The sequence below is a fragment of the Rhipicephalus sanguineus genome, chromosome 4 (assembly GCF_013339695.2).
Source record: "Rhipicephalus sanguineus isolate Rsan-2018 chromosome 4, BIME_Rsan_1.4, whole genome shotgun sequence".
Lineage (NCBI taxonomy): Eukaryota > Metazoa > Arthropoda > Arachnida > Ixodida > Ixodidae > Rhipicephalus > Rhipicephalus sanguineus.
Genome location: NC_051179.1, coordinates 153920612 through 153940769, shown reverse-complemented (window position 1 = coordinate 153940769; position 20158 = coordinate 153920612). Strand labels below are relative to the sequence as shown.

Here is a 20158-nt window from a genome sequence, read left to right as displayed (position 1 = left end):
TTTCAATGCATGATGGGGCATGCCTCGTGAAAAAATGCTTGGAACCAATCAACCTGCATGCATATCATACCCGGAAAAAAAGGTTATTAATCGCAATAGGCGAGAAAATAATGCGAGTACGATTTAACAAAGTCACAAAACATCAGACATGAAGTCATAAAAAAATAAGGGACGGCCATGTGCGGGCCGGACCGCGTGTTTGAGACTTCTGTTCTAGAATGTATCAGCCTACAACGAGCATTTCTTTGGAATGTCCCATAAGCTTATACTGGGGGGAACTACAACAAATGGGTCGTGGACCCGTGGTAAGAAAACTTTTGACTATGTCAAATCCTTCCTAACTCGCAGGAGTACCACGATAGGGTTAGAAGGCATACCATCGCCGAAGATAAACCTCTCAAACAAAGTAACTCCAAAGGGAGCTATACACTCGCCATTATTGTTTGACATTGGCGTGAACAATTTAGAAAAAGGTTAAATCAAATCGAAGACCTCAAATTTGAGATCTACGCGGATGATATCACTTTGTGCATGCGCAAAGGCTCGTTACGCTACAAAGAAAGTACCCTGCAAGAAGCCATCAGCACTCACTGTTGAAGATTTTGCGGCAGAACACGGCGTGGCCTGCGCACCAGAAAAGTCCGAATGGATCAGAGTTCACGGAAGAAACTATCGCAACAGGCCAAACCTGCATTTCCAATGAGAAAGCAGCGCGCTTCCAAAAAGGACAAAGATGCGTGTATTGGGCCTCTGGACCCAAAGTAACACTGTCGCAACCGTGAAAACGACAATGAAGCAAATAGCCATACTAATTGGAAGAATCGCACAGAAACGGAGAGGCCTACACGAAAGCGAAACAATACGACTTGTTCGAGCTTTTATTATCAGCAGGATAACATACGTTCTACCCTATCAAAACTCAAGTTGTTCAGAAACCAAGATGGTGGACTAAATCATACGGGGCGCCTGCGAAGCGGCACTATATAGGATTGCCGATGAACACTACGAATGAAAGACTCCACGACACAGGAGTTCACAACTCACTTGAAGAGCTGAAGGCAGCGGCTCTGATACCTCAGACGGAACGACTATGTCTAACGCAAGCCGGATAACAACTGTCGTTTGAACCAAGATACCCGATGAGACCGCAAAATTGCAGTGACAAAATCCATCAAAGTTCCAAGCCACATCAGTACGCAAATACTACCGACACAAATACCAAAAAAGATGAATGCCAGAAAGACAGAAGGCAAGCCCGAGCCGAGCAACTCATCAAAAGCTTCGGAAACAACCAAGAAGTGCTACACACGGACGCCACTCAGACCGTCAGAGGACACGTCACAGTAGCCGTTCGCAACACGCAACGGAATAGAACTGACATAACGGCCTCAGTAAAAAACCCAATGTACAGCCACTGCCGAAGCCTCAGCAGTCGCGATCGCAGTCAAGCATGGCGACAGCGCCTGGCAGTTGGCACTGGTCATCTCCGACTCCCAAGCAGCGTGCTGAATGTGCGTACAAGGTAGATTGCCACGAATCGCGCCAAGAATATTAGGCGACGCACTCCAAGAACATGCGAAGTGACATGCGACCATGTGAGGTCCATTTCACGATGGTATCCCAGGCAACGAGAGCGCGCAACCCTTGTTCGAGAACTTACAAACCGAGCTGGGAGCCACAGCCCTTGTCAAGGTAGTCCGCTTACGACCCAAGACATCCTCGATCACCAACGTCGCACGAGAGAACATCTTGCCCCGCCGCAGCTGGGAGTAGCAGAATCTCGCGCATACAGAATGCAAACGCACACCTATCTCCACTTCGAAAAGCCCCACCACATGAATCCCACGTTACATGCCGGTGCTTGTCCATGGTGTGGTGCACGGCCGTCACCGCCACATGTGACGTGGGAATGCGCAGCAAGACCACGGGAGGCAAACTCGCCTATGTTACGTATTTACTGTAGGGAGCCGTGGGAGGTCCTCCTCGCTCGGCCGGGGCTTGAGGTCCAGAGAGGCCTCTTGGACCAGGCGGAGCGTGTAGCCAGGATCACTGGAATCCTGGAATAGGGACCCACCTACCCGCTCTTACCCATTCTACCTCTTCCATTATTCCCATTTCCCTACCTGCAATAATTAATAAAGTTTTTTCACCACCAGTTCACCAGTTCAAGATGCCTCTTTGGACGGGCTGTTGAGTATCAAAGCCTTATGCATATTTCTCGAACACGCGTTCTTGTTACGAGAAATATTTTCCTCTTCTGAACAAAACAACACGGAACAGCATTTCTTTTTTGTCATGTTTTGCAGCGTACAACAGATGTATTCTAAGGCATAATCGGTCGCATTTGTTCGCCAAAAAGAATACAGTCAACGTGCTTCAATAACAATTTAAGCATGCCCAGCCGTTAAGCCGCATGTCTAAACTAATCAAGCGCGCCATGTACGTAAAATCTCCACGACATTTTGTTTTTAGAGAAAGCAAACCCAACGATGTCCAGCCTCGCTATGGTAGCGTGGACCTTCTCAGTAAAGAACGAAAGGACTCTTATGTAGCCTCGAAAAACAATTCTTGTGATTGTATGCGTAATCGACTGTTTGCTAGTCCTTCTCTCTAGCTTGCAAGGACAAAGACTTTCAAGAGCCATATAGCTGTGTAAAACGATCTTGTACCCCCTAGAAAACAACAGCGATATCTTTTTTCGTTCGAAATTTCTTGCACAGCCGCGCCAAGTGTTCACTGCTGACACGCGCTCGCATACAGTGTACCGATCTGCTGAAGCCACGTTTCGTCGCGAGACGATAGATGAAGTGACTTCGTAGAATGCAGCTGCTGCTACATCCTTCTCTTCCGCGTCAGAGCCTGCGCGCGGCCAGCTGTCCTTGAAACGATACGCGTGTGCGACAGAGAACAAAACAATAAGACGATTCTATTTGCGTCCCGTACACGCAGCCATATTGAACGGCTGTATACGAACGATAGGCTTCAATTCTGCGAAGAGTGACGTGTGGTTATCAAGGCTGCAAAAAATAATAATAATAAAACAGAAGAGCACGTTTGTACAAGTGTTTTCGCGCGTATACAGTCGGTTGTTAGAAAGGAGTCAAGTTGTAATGGTGAATAATAGCAGTATATTTCGGCACCTCTACAGAATAGCCTCACTGCACAGCTGCCGAAATGAGAAGGGCCCCGCGTAGTAGCGCGCAGTTGATCTAGCTATTGTTAAGGGTCTACAGCGAAGCTACGCGAAGCAAAATTCGCCCGTCGTATGTGAGCAAAAAATTGGGGGACGCTTAAGCTTCGCCTTTAAGAGTTGAACGCGATAGCGATATCCTGCGCGCACTTCGAACACTACGAGTGTTTAACAGAATGTACGCACTAAGGTGTGTGCCTTATGTAATGGGCATCATGCTTTAAACCAGGAGCAATTATGCGCAAGAAACGTTTTCGAAGTTGCGATGCACCCACTATGTGGTATTAACCCTTTCGGCCCTGGCGGTGTCAATTGACACCATCACACAACATTTACCCTAGCACCTCGGAAATTAAACCAAAACTGCCCATTCTTGGGGGAATACTTCTTCAATGATCCCCACTGCTATTGACACCAAAATTGTGACATGCTTGCGGAGCTGGGCGCCGCAAAGAAGAAGAAGCTTGACCGATGTCATGGGTGACGCCGTGGCGGGTCAGCTGAGGTGGGTAAGCGCCATTTTCGGATCGACGTACCGAAGCTGTTTCAGTGAATATCACACTGAAAAATGAGACGTGGCTCACATTTTGTGTACTCTAGTGAATAGCAGGAAAAAAGATGCCATTTTACTTATTTCACAACCGCTGAGCCCTTATGACCTAATTTGATGTCATGTCTGTAGATCAATTAATACTTGCACCACTGGCTCAATTTTTCGTTTTTGATCTTCTGAGGTCATAACTATTAGGAAAATAGGCACAAAAAAAGTCCCCGACCAAAATAAAAAAATTCAGGGCTGAAAGGGTTAAGGGAATACGCGCAGTAATGTGTGTGCCTTTTGTAATGGGTGACTGTCTTTAAACCACCGAGTCGTTATGATGTTGTCATGGTGTGACGCTCGATGGCAATGTACGCTTGAACCACGCAACATCACTGCGATATTACATCTCGTACTGTGACACCTGTATACAGGACGCGTATTTTTGGGAAGCATGAAAGTTACTCTCAGTGCAGCTCCAAGCAGAGGCGGGGCTGTGTGGTAGAGCTATACCATTACAAAGTTGTGAGTATGTAAATAGTCTTGATTTGTAAGGCAATAAAGAAAAAAAAAATGAGGCGTGGCTGTGTGGTAGAACACCTGCTTGCCACGCAGACGGCCCGGGTTCGATTCTCACTCGGACCCAACATTTTTATTATTTATTTTATCTGCAGCTTTTGCGATTTTTCAGCCACGGACAAGATGATGACTTTTCGCTCACAACCAACGGCGCCGACAACGACGCCGACGGCGGAATTTCTGCGATACGAGCTCTAACGCTATCGCGTTAAAAGTCTTAACGCCACAGCTATCGGGCAGATCCCGCTACTCACCACTGGTCCACTAAAATGGAAGAAGGGTACACACGGGCGGCAAACACCAATTAAGATTTCTGGACAGACGTTACCAACAATTGAGAAAGACGTTGGTGAACTGTCGGGACTATCCCAGTGATAAGTACCGCGGTCGCACGTATCAGCTTCGCTGGTGTTTAACCCTCTGTACGGGGGGCTTCGGAGGTTGTTTTATTATTATTATTGTTTAAGGGATGCCATGTTGCGTAGAATTCTAATTTGATTCCTTTATTATTCTCACCAAGTGAGACCGATGCTTATATTTTATGACGTCAACCCGAGCCTCACTCACGCATGTTCTCCATGATAGAATACTGACCGAGTTCAACTACCATGCTTATTCCAGCACTGACTAACGTTGCCAACGACCGCTAATGAACGCTAGTAAAGGATAAATGGTGGCTATATTGTTTGCTAATACAGACTACAGATAGCAAAACGATCATGAATGCTGGCCAACCATAGGTAAATATCAGCTAGTCTTGATTAATGTTGGCTAGAACCTTCGTAACAGCAACAACGTCTTCATTAAGTCTCAGTCCAATGATTGTGCTTGTCTGCATTTTTTTTTTTTTTTTTGCTGTTCGTTGGCGGAGTCGCATTGCGCAGGGTGCTACCAGTCGTCCTATGAATATGATGTCCGATGGCTCTACCTGGAGTCGAGTGTGCTCGTTCCCGAGGCTGTTGTAACAAAACATGACGACGTTATCACATATGAGATGATTCAGGTCGACATTGGCCATCACAGGACAGTTAGCAGGGGCGTCCGAGTTTAGATTTCTCTGTAGATTCTCAAAGGACTAGGTGTTATGACTGCATCAGCCCTTGCATTATGAACAAGAACCTAAGCCCTCTGGAGAGACGAGCTTTCATTCAATACGAGTTCTCCAGAAATCCAGGTAAGAGAAATTTTGATGTGACGCTTCCAATACTGCAGTCTTGGAAGCGTTAAGTCGCCAAGCAGCACTTGAAACACATGCGAATACCTAAATTAACACCTACAAAGATTCCACTTCCACCTTGATTCTCCACAAGAAAAGCAAAAAAAAAATGGGATCGGGAAATGGAGCAAGCAACGAGATACAAATCTATCCAATGTTGTTCCCTGCATGCGTGGCGTCGAAGCACTTAAGCGATTATTATATTGGGGAGAATTTTCTGAACGACGATTAACGAATAATATTCCAGCAACTTAAAATGTCCTGAACAGCACAAGACCTCAAGAGCACGATGTCCCTGCAGGTAACATCTTGCTATCTTCAGCAATAATCTAGAAGTTGCAACAAGAGATGGAAGACTTCAACTGGAAAAGTGTAGTATGCGGTTGAAGATAGCTATGCAAAAGACAAAGATAATATTCAATAGCTTGGCAGAGAACCAAGAATCTGTGAAAAACGTATGTGTATATAGCCTCCTAATGTAAAAGAAATTCACCGAAGAATAAGGATGGGCTGGAGCGCATACAGCAGGCATTCCCAAATCGCGTCCGGCAACCTACTGCTATCCCCACACTGTCTTACACCGTGGCTGTCCCTATTGCTAAAAGTGCACCATCACTGCATTTTGCCAGTACGGGGCATAAATGTGAAGAATAGCATAGAAACTCGGAAAATTACGTAGCGTGCCATCAAACGCGGACGTGCCTGATAACCGTAACACTACGAGATTAAGAACGAGAGAACAAATGAGAATAGCAGATTTCTTATAGTTCACACTAAAGGAAAGTAGTGAGGAGGCATTGCAATATGTGTCGATGGATGACCAGTGAAACTGTTTAGCACACGATCACAGAGGTGACAAAGAATTTCGTACGCACCATAGCCGATCACACACCCTGCAACTAAACCTTGAATTTGCCTGTCCAGAAAGTACCTTTGGAACTTAGCGTATGCTCCTTTAAAGGGGCCCTGCAACACTTTTTCAGCATGGTCAGAAAACGCTGCCCATCGGTAGCCGAGGCTCCTGAGAACACGCGAGCCAATCATTATAGCGCAGCACACGGCCTGGAATTTACAATTAATTTTCATAGTCAGCTAGAAATTGTTCCCTCTTCTTTCTACAAATGATGTCATATACCCACATGACCGCGCCATAAACCCAAATTCACGGCCATTAGCTGATTCGAGCATCGTGAGCTGCAAGTTACCGAGGCCGCCACGTGCCCGCGGTCACACGCGTTCGAAGAAAAAAAAAAAGAAAATGGAAGGGGGGGGGGGGGTCTTCCCTGGAACGTCGTGGAAACCTGAAATTAGCAGTTAAATTGGAGGGGGCGCTTGCTCAGCTGGGGACGTTTGCGCGCAATTTTACGGTGGGGTTTGCTCAATTTGTGTGGCACGTAGTACACTTGTGTTTGCTGCCCGTGTGATTCGCTTCTTCGTTTTTTCGTGAACCAGAGTAGTGAGGCTTGCCCAATTTCTGCGGCACATGCGCGTTTGTGCTCGCTAAAAAAGCGGAATGCCCTAGCCGTATACAGCTTCACTGCAAAAAGGTTTGCGCATGCAGCTTGCACTAAGGCGCGCAAGGCTGGATCACTGCAGAGCTGGTGGGCACCTGTCCTGGCTTTTATCCTCTAATCTATCTCTTTCCCACCCCTTGCTATACGTAAGATCGAACAAACGATGGCTGGTCGACCTCTCAAATTTATTTCAAAATTTTATATATTATTGCCTGATGAGTGGAAAGAAGACATCCGCAATTTGTTTTGGAGCCAAAAATTTTTTCGAAGCACAGGAAATCAATAATGACGAAGAGGTGGAGTGCAGCGCTCATCCGCTCTGCTGTTTTGGCCAACTTTCATTATGAATTGCACAAAATATATTACAGTTAGGTAGCTCAAATTTCTTTAACTAATTATATGCGTGCTTTTGCTTCTGCTAAGGTATTTTTAGTTTTCATGTGTAGAGTAGATGTTTTTATAAAAAACCTAGAAATTGGCCCAGGGAACGTTATTTTCTTTACTTTGAACGCCCTTATCTCAAAAAAGCCTTGTACCAGAGCGACAAAAATTCCGCATTACGTTCTTCGCATGCTTATCTACCAAACTGCCGAATCTTATAATTACGTTTCAGTAAAGAGATGTGATCGGGCTAAGTTCAAGAAAACACCGAACAATGCAAACTTCTTACGACAATAAAAAAAAAACCATTTTTTTTATATTTCTTAAACTTTGTCCACTTATTCTCCTCCACATCAGCTTTCACAGTCATTGAAAACATGTTGCATAATGTTGTTGCACTAATAGTTACGGCCCCTCCAATGAGACCCTTAGGCAAGGATTGGCAATTCCGACTTCTTGCCCAGCAAGTGTATAAAATGCAGGCCGGATTGAATTTCTTTTTATTAAAAGGCCAGCAGGTACCGAAAAAGGTGTCGCCGGCACTGAAGACGTTAATCTTGAAATTATTTGGTCGCTGCAGCGGCCACGAGCGCGGGGCTACCGAGCAGGGGCGCACGCACCCGAGATGCTCGTTGTAAGAGACTGCGCAGTGAGAGCTCGTTTTCGCGTCCTCAGAGCGATTGAGTTCGAAACAGCAACACCCCTCGGGTGACTTGAACGCACGTGCACTGGAGCTGCGCTATTCTATCCACCCTCTGTTCGCATCGCAGGTAGGCGCTGATAACACGGCGGAGCTGGAAGCATGATGAAAACTCTATAAGGGAGCTGTGAGCGCTCGCTTCACGCACGCTGCTGCCTGAGAAACTGCGCTGCGCCAGTTGCGATCAGTTAAAAGCATGAATAAAGTTTTTCAATCAATCAAAAGCATGAATGTGGTGCTCCAGTGGCAAAGAAAAAAATATGGAATGTCAAAGGAAAGAAAAGCAAAACTATCGGTAACCGGATGCGCTTGTCTATCTTAGATGTCGGCAGCAGACGGCCTGAATGGGCCGCGCGATCGGTGCGCTGTTCACACTTCATTCGGCGCGGATAGGTCTTGTGCTTTGCTCTTACTCTACTCCTCCTGTGCGTCTCATGGCGAGAAAGTATAGCTCTGAATGAGTGTATTGTGGAGACTACCTTTCGAAGCACAAAAAGCTTGAAGGAGTACTGACACGAAGTTAAAAAAAAATTCGGATTGTTGCTCTAAATAAAAATACTGGTGTCGAGAAACCTAAAACGACTATTGTGGTGCCTGGGAATGCATCGTATGTATTTTAATTAGCACCACCTTAAAAAGACACTTTCGGTTTCGATATCGAGGGGGTGGCTTCTCATTGTCGTTTCATAGCAGTGTGACGTCACGGAGATACAGAAACTCGCGACGTACTAGCGTCAAATCCGTCATCTGCTCGTGGTGCACGTAAACAACGATGAGTGAATTGTCGTCCAGTGACCCTGACAGTGACTTCTACGATTTAGGCTGCATGCAGGACGCAGAACTCGCAAACTCGGGGGAACTGTCTTGACTCGTCGGGATAATGTCCTTGCAGTGGGGCTGGCTTGTGGCTTGCACATGCTCAGCGACGAAAACTTCAAAGTCAAATTAAAATATTTTATACGTGTTCTCCGACTCCAGTGTGTGGACAGCGTTAACACTGAATACCAACGAAGCAAAAAATGTCCCTTTTGCGATGTCTCAAAATCGTGTTACTACTCATTTAATTATTGCAAAGAAGCCAAAATTTCGCAGAGTTACCGACCTAGACATAAATGTTTTGAAGGAACGTTTAACGCCCAAAAGATCAGTGACTGTCAGTGAGACGGACTACTTGTGTTACGCGTGCTTTTGCTACCACTGCAATGAAAGATCTTCACGGAACGCACATTTTAACGATGACATTCTTATGCCCCCTGAAAAAGAAATTGACGTCATTAACCAGATCACTGCTACTACCGGTGCACGTGCGTTCAAGTCACCAGAGGGGTGTTGCTGTTTCGAACTCAATCGGTCTGAGGACGCGAAAACGAGCTCTCACTGCGCCGTCTCTTACAACGAGCATCTCGGGTGCGCGCGCGCCTGCTCGGTAGCCATGCGCTCGTGGCCGCTGCAGCGACCAAATAATTTCAAAATTCAAGTCTTCAGTGCCGGCGACACCTTTTTCGGTACCTGCTGGCCTTTTAATATAAAGAAATTCAATCCGGCCTGCATTTTATACACTTGCTGGGCAAGAAGTCGGAATTGCCACTCCTTGCCTAAGGGTCTCATTGGAGGGGCCGTAACTATTAGTGCAACAACATTATGCAACATGTTTTCAATGTCTGTGAAAGCTGATGTGGAGGAGAATAAGTGGACAAAGTTTAAGATATATAAAAAAATTATTTTTTTTATTGTCGTCAGAAGTTTGCATTGTTCGGTGTTTTCTTGAACTTAGCCCGATGACATCTCTTTACTGAAACGTAATTATAAGATTCGGCAGTTTGGTAGATAAGCATGCGAAGAACGTAATGCGGAATTTTTGTCGCTCTGGTACAAGGCTTTTTTGAGATAAGGGCGTTCAAAGTAAAGAAAATAACGTTCCCTGGGCCAATTTCTAGGTTTTTTATAAAAACATCTACTCTACACATGAAAACTAAAAATACCTTAGCAGAAGCAAAAGCACGCATATAATTAGTTAAAGAAATTTGAGCTAACTAACTGTAATATATTTTGTGCAATTCATAATGAAAGTTGGCCAAAACAGCAGAGCGGATGAGCGCTGCACTCCACCTCTTCGTCATTATTGATTTCCTGTGCTTCGAAAAAATTTTTGGCGGCAAAACAAATGGCGGATCTCTTCTTTCCACTCATCAGGCAATAATATATAAAATTGTGAAATAAATTTGAGAGGTCGACCAGCCATCGTTTGTTCGATCTTACGTGGAATCACCATACTATACTATACTACACTATACTGTACTATACTATACTATACTATACTATACTATACTATACTATACTATACTATACTATACTATACTATACTATACTATACATTTCTATTAGGCACCACCAGTTTCGGCTTCTCTTGTTAACCATCTGTACAGAGTGCTTGGTGGTGATTAAGCGCGTGCCGGTTCATGATGATGATAATTTTCTATCTACGACCTTATAGCAAACCTCGAGCATATAACACTGCTCTGCTATAAAAGACTTTGGCAGGTCACGTAATGCGTAGGAGTATCCGCTACAGTTGGAACGGAATGAATGCCAATCACGGTTCTTACGCCGCGATGCCGAGGGATATAGGAAGCGCAGCCGAGGACGGCAGATGATTAGGTGCAGTGATGAAATTATGAAATTTGAAAGAAAGGTTACAAATAGTGGCGAATCATTGGGAGAGGCCCTCGTAGTGGATATGCTGGTGATGATGACTCCGCCATACAGTAGGTGGGATTCATCCTGCTCAAACCTGTACGTGCCGCCATCAGAGGCTTACAATTGTGCAATACGCTGCTTCATTCTCACTGTTACTCGATTACATGCCGCTTCCGCATTTGAAACGAACAGGGTTCAGAATTGACGCGAAATTCCGGCAGCAATAAAGGGAAATGCCAATTTGTGCCCACAACTTTTTGACAATGGCGGGTACCCTATGAATAGGGAGCGAGCACATTAGACCGAAGCGGGCGTTCATCCACATATACGTGGCTGTACCGAAGCTCAATCGTAAGTATATGGAAGCTTTTATTGTGTTGATCTCACTTGTCTCAGGGTTTCATTCTAGAATGGATGTTGAATCCCCCTCTGTATCTTTGTGCATGTAATATGTTCGCATACTCAACTTGTAATTTCCAGGATGAGGGCCTTTTCATTGATGCACCTATGACTTGTGTAGCCTAAGTGTCTGCCATACACAGGACGTTTTACGTGTCTGCGGCATGCGTACCTGGTACAGCCTGCTCTAGCTTTCAAAAAAAAAAAAAGTCGAAAATGTTCTCGGTACTATAGTCGGATACAGCTTAAGAAGCCCGGAGAAACCCCACCCAGACGGCTAAAGCGCGGCAGCCGATCGCCTCTGCGACTGAAGAAACAGTCCCGCTCATGCACTCGGCATTGTTCTCCCAAGGCGGAGTCACCGGTAGCCTGGCTCATGACGTCAGTACGGAGGGCGCGCCCATCAATTGGTGCAGGCTTACATGCATCCGCCTTTGAGGAGGAAATGCCGCGGTAGCAGGGCCGTAACCAAGCGGGGGGGGGGGGGGGGGTTTAGGGGGTTCTGACAACCCCCGAAATTTTTTTCATGCTTTTACTTTTCGGGTGACACCAAAATACTTGCACGCCCTCACAGCGACCGCCAGTTGCCAAAGTCAGCTGTTCTACACACAAACACCCCCTGAATGAATTCCTGGGTACGGCCCTGCGCGGAAGTGGCAGTGAATCTGGTTATGTCACTTATCTCTAGAGACCGGATTTTAGGCAAATGCCTATATTATGTTCCTTGCGCTCCTATCGCGCCACTTTGATAAATGGGCATGAATTAGAGGCTAAGGAGGGCTTTTGTAGTCTTTTTGCAGTGCCTATATAAATGCCTATTTTAGGGCGTTCGTTCCTAAATGCCTATAAATGCCTATTTCCAAAACTGGCGCCTATATGAGCACTATATCTAACCTCAAGTTTCGCTTCCCGGTGCAGTTTGAGCCCATTATTCATGTTGCCGCGCAACACTGACTGTTCGGAACTCTATGGGGTTCAACGTAGACCTCTAGTTCAACCAACTCCCGGAAACAACCACTAGCAGCAGTGAGATGGGACGCGCCGGCGAGCATACGCCATCGCGCTGACATGGCGCCAGCGGTTGGCGAAGGCGAAATTGCGGACAGTCGTCACGGGAGAGTGAATTCGACTTTGAAGAGCGAAAGAAGAAAGAAAAATGTCATGTGCACGCGGCTTTTGTTTAGTTTGTAATTTACTTTTTAAGGTGTTCACCGCCAAAGGAGAAACTGATTCTACGCGATTCGACCCGGCAATAGGAAGAATCCCTTCCTGCTGGTGTTTTAGCGATCTGGGTGTCTGCTCCTGCTCTATCAGTTATGCCGAAAAGAAAGGCATACAGGAGTGTGTTAATTCGACAGTGGACACTTGACTCGCCATGCTACTGAATAAGCGGAGAGACCGTGTCCTGCAAAGCGTGACGGACAAAGGACAATTAATTGTGCGGCTACGTTCGACTGTTGGTGCCTCTGTACCCCCTTAAACAATAACATTTTTTTCCTGTCGTAAATAGAGGTCGCGCACGTCTTCCTTTAAAATTATTTGCATTTATATGAAAATTCATCGTGCCTGTAGTTACGATATTGGAGGCCTAAAACGTTGTTCTGTCTGCCTATTTTTGGCGCCTAAAAAGCGCTTTCTTAGTCTCTTCTCCAGTCGAACTTTTCAAACGCCGCTCACCTTTGCGTAAGAGAGCATGTTCCACACATGGAGGAACTGCAATGGCCCTCTCTGTACACGCACTAGCCAGCATCCAAAGAAATACGGAGAAAAGAAAAAGCGATCACCACCGACCTCCTGGACAATGGATACCCGAAGAGCTTTATTCGCCCAGTGCGCCAGCGACGCCGGGAAAGCGTCCCCCATCCGCATTCTTCTGCAATGGGTGACACTAACAATAAGGCTTCCCCCAAACGTTCCTACCGCATCTCGGTCCCATACGTTCCGGGAATCAGCGAGCAACTGTCCAGGGTGCTGGCAAGAGAAGGCATCCAGGTAGCGCACAAGCCCGTGTCAACAATCGGGAGACTCCTGCCACGGCCAAAAGACCGATTGCCAAAAGTAAGATGCCCCGGGTTGGTCTACGAGGTCCCATGCACGGACTGTGACGCCACTTACATCGGTTAGACAAAAAACTTCCCCGAAAGGATACGGCAACATCGAAACGACGTGCGTAGCTTCAACGCTACGTGAAACGCCCTCGCTGAACACAGCGAAAAGATGGACCACCGCATCAATTTTGACGACGCCCGGGTCATCGACACGGAAGGCAACCACACAAAAAGGCAGTTCTTGGAATCCTGGCATGTCTAAACAACACCGGGAAATGTCAACCGCTCAACTGGATCCTTGCCGAGTGTGTACGTGCACGGTCTACGGAACCAGTGGAAGAAACACCGCGGCAACAAGAACGGCGGGAAGAAGGACGAGGGAGAGGGGGACACCACCAAAGAAACTCGCTAGCTTCGGAGCCGGCCGAACAGTCACCCCTGAGGAAGGGGCCGAATCGGTCCCGAAACGTCGGGTCATTTTTATAGCTTTTAAAGTTTAACTTTAGCAAAGTGGCTGGAGAGTTTATTATTTGTCGTATGAAATTTTCACCCAGTCAGGCAGATCTCTGTCGAATATGTTCACATTTAAGGTCATAAAATATTGCAGTTTACTAAAGGATGTGTGGAATGCATGCACCTAGTCCTTATCACTTATGGCAATTTCGGTTTTTATCTATATATACCTTTGTAAACAGGATGGAGTTCCTCGAAAACAGCGGTTGAGACAAGTTCCAAGTACTACGCAGCTTTGCAAAAGAACCTGCCAAGTTATTTTATCAGACATTGTCATCACACAAAGCACTGAGACCAAACTTCTTACATGCAGGAGGCTCACAAAAGCAGCAAGATTTAGACAAAACTTTCTTTACGGTTAGTGAAAGTATTTATCAAAATAGACTTCTGAGGTGTATCTCTTAATAAATAAAAAGGTCACGGAGTGCCCTTAACTCTTCTGCTGTATTTATGAATCGAGCATTCCATCCCAGAAAAAACAGCACAGCCACCATTTATAAACAGGTTTACGCAAGCCAGCTTTAATTATCATACAAGAAGATCAACAAAAGAGTAGCAGCAGTAACAGCACCACTGCCAGCAACAAAAACTTTGTTTGCAATATGTTACATTATGTACAGCTTTTTGCTTTCCACGGAAAGTCCATAAATAAAAGCGTGCAGTAGATAGCAACAGAAAAGGCAAATGACACTTTCACTGTCCGTTTTCCCATGCACATGCAGTCTTTTTTCACGTTAGTCCATTTTTGTTTTGTTTTTTTCACACCAATGCCGGGAACAGTTCCGACAGGGGGTCCACCCAAGGAGGAGAATCGTCGAAGAGGCTGTCCTCCCGGAAGCTGCAGTCACTCAGCGGGGACAATGCAGACTCGTAGCCGGTCTCCGTACTGTGTGCCGACGGACTGGCAGCCATCTTTAATGACGGCGGCAATGACAGAGCCTCCTGCGGTGGATGGACAGACCCCTGCGCGTCACCGCTCTCGGCACAAACCGAATTCAGATCGAAGGGGGCCGAATCTGGGCTTCCGGGAAGCGGGGAAGGGCAGTCGTCGATGACAACCACGGTGTCCTCAACCTCGATGACCGACGCGGGGGACACTGGAGCCGACGTCAAGACCAGAGTGGCAGGGGAAGGGGCAGCCAACGCTGTCACTGCTGCTGCTACAGTTGTTGAGGCATCTTCCATGACGACATCAGCTGTGCCTGCGCTGCTGCTGCCATCTTCCTGTTTGTAGTAGACGTGGTCGAAGTGGATCAATTCTTTGATGGAGTCCAGCTCTTCTGGTGAGGCCCCCACCATACGTGAGGAGGCGCTCCGTTTTCGACCAGACGACTGCCCGGGCTTCGCTGTTGCTGCTGCCGTTGGAGCAGGAGCAGCAGCAGGCACAGGCAGAGGAGCGACGTCCTCGGTGAGGGGCATGCCTCCGAGGAGGTTTTGGCTGCACTCTTGGAGCAGGGCGAAGAGGTCGTCACACTCGTCATCAGCTGCCAGAAGCCGAATTGCATCATCCAGAGAGCAAGAGCTCGCAGCGGAACCTGGTCCTGCTGCAGAGGTCCACTGATGAGTGATGCATACTCAACGGAACTGCTGCTAGCTCTGGTCTCTGGAGGCAAACACGGCTGCATTTGGACCATGAAAAGGTGGAAAAGAACGGAAAAATGAGACAATGCCACAACTAATATTAAGAAAAGCTACGCACAGCACAGCCATCATACAAGTTTTTGAAGGGGTAGTGACATGTTTCTTTACATTTAAATTTTTTTTTTTTCGATTTAGTAAAGGTCACTGAGTGCACAACTAGAAAATATACTGGCAATCCCCAGGGTGCACTAAATAATTTACCTGGACAGCTTTTCTAAGCCAAATGTCACTGTTATAAAAAAAGGCTACTGTGTAGCGACAGCACGACAAAGGTGGTCATATGAAAGCGGGACATAACATTATGATGTTTCAGTGCTGGCTCTGGCTCACTTGACTGCCTCTTATGATGTTACTCATTGTAATGATTGATGAAGCAGACAACCTAGTGAGCCAGAGCAAGTGCGAAAACACCACAATGTGCTGTTCCCACGGTCATGACATCTCAACATAGTCTATAACCGCCCAGGAAGCACAACTGAATCTAACTGTAGAAGAAAGCTATTACATTACTTTCTTCATGGCGCCCTGAAAACAGTATTGTCTGTGTGGTTTTGAGGACTCTGACTCTCATTTAATGCAGAAAATTAATAGTGAAAAATACAATGTCACAAGCCAAACGGTTTATTAGGCACATATATGACTTCTGCATAATTGCAATTAACAAAAAAAATGCAATTAGATTGGGTCATATTTTGCACACTGACAATTCCATAAAAAAAAGTATATTGTGCTCCTTCTTTAGCTACCCGCCAAGGTACCTTAGCGGTTAAGGTGTTCCTCTGTAAAGCTCAACGGCACAGGCTCAATTCCTTGCCACAGAGGCCACATTTCAATTGAGAAAATAGAAAAACAACAATGTACTTTTTGAAGTTAGGTGCACAATTAAGAAACTCCAGGTGGTCAAACTGAGCAGCGCCGCACAAGAGAGTATTTCGTAAAACCTTATATAATTTAGTTATCGCAATCTTGCGTGTGCCACAGTAAGCACGACTACAAAAAGATGGCCTGCACTGTGTCACAGTACTTATACATATCGTAAATTATTGAATAAGGGCACAAAATTCGCATATTGGCATGCTGTAAAATGCCACCGACTAAGCAGATGTGTGGCAACGACAGGCAGCTGGTGCGGTCATCCTAACTATACTACACGTGCTAAAAGCCATCACGAGCCAATAACAATGCATGCTTTCGAACTCTATAGCAATCATACAGCGTACAGTCTATTCATTTTCTCACCTCGACTTTGACGACTGGTGCAGGTAGGGATGAAGTGGTAGTGGTGGTGGTAGTAGTGACTGTGGAAATGGGGCTGGGTGATTGTGTGCTGGGCTTGGCCTCGAGCCTCTGAACTAGTCGCTGGTTCTCCCTCTGGCATTCCTCCAGCCGTTTGCGTAGAAGGCGGTTCTCTTCAACTAGGGCCGTCCTCTAATTAAAGAAAAAAAAAATCATCAGTTTTAACAGAAATGAGCTCAACCCATAGATGAAAATAGTGCTACAAATATCAATTTCACTGTAACATTTTGCAAAATGTTAACGCAGTGAAAATCTGTTGTAATAGGCAGTTAGATATACACAAGTTCTCTGTGTATGCCTCTTGCCGAGCGCTTTGCATAATGGCCCTAACTAACATATAAATGTGGTGCTGCTATTGCTAGTAACTAGGGAAGAAACTTATCCCAAATTAACATTTTGTTGCTTTACATTTATCAGTAGTGCATTTAAATCAGTACGAACACCAGCTGTGCAAACTTTCAGGAGTGCATTTATTAATGCTGCAGTGTAACAAAAAACGAAACACTGTACATTCAATCTGATGGCCATTGTGGAAATACCGGCCTGATTAACATCTTTAATATCAGTATGTACCTCACACTAAACAACTGAAGCATTTAGCAAAATATAATTCAATATGTTGTTTGCAGGCACAGCTCGTATGTTAATTTTTACTCGCAAAAACATCACTATTTTGTCTCATGTGACCTACTTTTAATAAGGTTGGCGCAGGTTAACTTCGTACACAATAAACTCCATAATGTCTTTGAAACGTCAGCCTCACGGTAGTGCACAACGTTTTACTACTACTGTGACGGTCTACGAAGCTTCTTGCTGAATACACAGGCTATCTTGCCTTTATAACTATCATAGTAATTATTCACACAGGACAACAGTGTCCTCTAAATCAGAGCGGGACATTCAGGCGTGCATACTTGAAGAAAAAAAAGAAATATCACTCACGTCTGCCTGCAGCCGAGTGACCTGCTCCTCGAGTTCATCCATCCTTGCTTTTTTCCGGTCTCGGGCACTCTGTGCTGCCACACGGTTCTTCAGTTTCCTGGGAGCAGCCAAATTCACTTCGTTGAATACTCAAGCACATTCCTTGTTGTGTATAAAAAAAAAAAAGACAACCAGATCAGAGTACGGATATTTCACATATATATACAATGGGCTAACATTTCAGTTCGTTTTTGTTGTAAGAGTCCTATACGTGGAACCTGCAAGTATGCTTCATTCCTGTACATGAGCTATGTACAATGCACCGTATATGTAAATTTTATTTTCCTTTTTGCAACCACTGTTACAATGTTGTGTGTGTAGGGTGGCCAAGACGATGTTAAGCTGTTGAATTAGTTTTTCTTCCCTAGTCTCCCACAACATTGTTTATGTTTTTGCAAAATAGCCAATTCAATTCAACGAAGCACACAGAGTTCAGTTCATGATGTGCAAGTTACACGGTTAGCTGGATGAAACAATTAAGTTTACAATACCGAAAGGTATTTATAAATGGAATTCAATGCAACGACCTAGTCGCAACACTCGTGGAACATGGCAGCACAAAGGAGTATATCGGGTAAATGCGATGTTAAACCACCGCATAGATGAATTATTGAGGATAAGTAACGTGCCAATTTCACCAAAAATCAGAAGGGAATAATTTTATTACGGTCTATAATGAAGTTGACGCAACGCTGCCCTTGACCCGGCTGCACGATGTCTTATCAGTATCGCGGTCAAAGACTTGCGGCGCAGCGGTACAGCAATGTCGACATTACGGTTACGAATAACGGTTTGCGAGATTGCCAAGTGACCCGTAATCAGGTCACTCGATATATACATATATATCACGGAGCATGCTTCAAGGAACGCAATCGAGGAGGCGGCGGAAACGTTCCCGGCTGATGCAACGAAAGCAACACCCGGCGCCGTCGCCATGGCGACGCGACGGCGGCTACAAAACACAAATGTCGCTTGACGTCAGATAGATCAAGCCACGAAGGCTGCCAACGCCGCAGCTCCGGCGTCCTGTCGACGTGGCGGCCAACAGCAGTTTGCTTAGGCCTGTTCGCGAATCGCGAATAGGCGCATAATGTTGCGCGTAGGAGCGAGCCACCGCGATTTCCAATAAAACTTTTAGATCTGAAAACTGAGGCTAATAAGGTTTGTGAAGGTGAAACTGAAGACATGCAAAGCGAAACTGAAGGCGTGCGATAGCAGGACCGATGGAAACACGTATTCGAAAGTTAAGGAAACGACAGCGCACAGTTATCGCATTCGTCAGAAAATAAGGGTCAGCTTTCACTCGAAGGCGGCGGATGCTAACCGGTTTCCTGTCGGCCCCGAACATAAACGGAAGTTGCTTTCGCGAGCGACATTCCATTCCTCACAGCTTGTTCCCCGCGACAGACCGAAAAATCTCGACTCACGTACCTTCTCATGATCTTTTCCTCCCGCGTCAAATGGTCCAGCCGCTGCCTTTTCCTCACCGGCGCAGCAGCGGTGACGACGGGCTCTGCGACGCTGACTTCCATCTCGGACTTGATGTGCCAATCTCGAGGTGCGATGATGGTAGCTTTCTCCGAAGAAGTTGAACGGTCTCGAACTGCCGTGATCACGATTCTCTTGGGAACACCCATGTTTGATGAGCTTGTGGTGGTGGTGGTTATCGGGAGACGTGTAAACACGCCGACACTTTAGAGAGACATCACTTCGAGTGGGTACGATACAAACGGAGCCGATCGCTGCATAGCTAAAACTACGCCAAAAGTCGCGTACGCCCTACGACACCATTCCGCTGCGTCGACGAAAACCGGACTGAGAGCGAAGCCGGGGACCGATCGTGGCGTTCGCGGATTGGACGAGCCGCGACTTCTAGCGCACCCTCCGATTGGAGCGCAAGCTCATGATGTCATGGGGTGGGCCTGCCAGAGTTCTTCAATGATATGAGTTGCGAAACTCCCGAAATGCCCCACGTATCAAAATCAGAGTCGCCCGTGGCCAAACTCGCGAGGTCTGCTAATTGTCGCGTCATCTGTTGACAAAAAAATGAACTAATAAACGTTCGTAGTGGCTCTAGTGCTGCGTGCAGCGTCAAGCAGGATGCACGCAAAAAGCGCGCGCAGAGGCGGTCTTGTTTTGCTGCTCCAGGTAGCGCGACAATCTGCAGGTTCCCCAAAGAATTGGCCGTGGAAATGTTTAGGTTTCGGGACGCAGCTTCGCAACTGGTATGGTTGAAGAACTCTGGGACCAGCTGTTTACTGAAGACGCTCTTTTGCGCCGCTTTGCTTTTACTACTTCGCCGCGCTGTGGGCGCCCGCTCACAAACTTTCTGATGCAAGGCGGATGTGAAAGTTGCTTCATGTCGACCAAGAACGATAACTCATCGAAGTAGTCGAGTCTGCGGGCCGGCTTGATAGCTGCAGTAACGCCTAAAGCAGGCCGTTTATAAATCACGCACTGGAAAC

The 20158-nt window shown here is 46.2% G+C and overlaps 2 protein-coding genes across 2 annotated transcripts in view; both read right to left on the bottom strand.

Annotated features, from left to right (window-relative positions):
• LOC119391761 (endothelin-converting enzyme-like 1) overlaps positions 1 to 14960 on the bottom strand; it is a 61349-nt gene extending 46389 nt beyond the window's left edge. The window contains exons 1-4 of the mRNA XM_049415389.1: positions 14541 to 14960; positions 1959 to 2057; positions 1661 to 1763; positions 592 to 624 (exon numbers count right to left, since the gene is read on the bottom strand). Coding sequence (XP_049271346.1) covers positions 592 to 624; positions 1661 to 1763; positions 1959 to 2057; positions 14541 to 14960 — 655 coding nt within the window. The remainder of the gene's footprint in view (positions 1 to 591; positions 625 to 1660; positions 1764 to 1958; positions 2058 to 14540) is intronic.
• Positions 14269 to 19527, bottom strand: LOC119390821 (X-box-binding protein 1). The gene is made up of 4 exons (XM_037658525.2): positions 19125 to 19527; positions 17655 to 17751; positions 16656 to 16844; positions 14269 to 15394 (listed from the first exon to the last, which is right to left on the bottom strand). Exons 1-4 carry the CDS (start codon positions 19328 to 19330, stop codon positions 15029 to 15031), a joined length of 858 nt encoding a protein of 285 aa, XP_037514453.1. The 5' UTR covers positions 19331 to 19527; the 3' UTR covers positions 14269 to 15028.
• Positions 19528 to 20158: the final 631 nt, after the last annotated feature.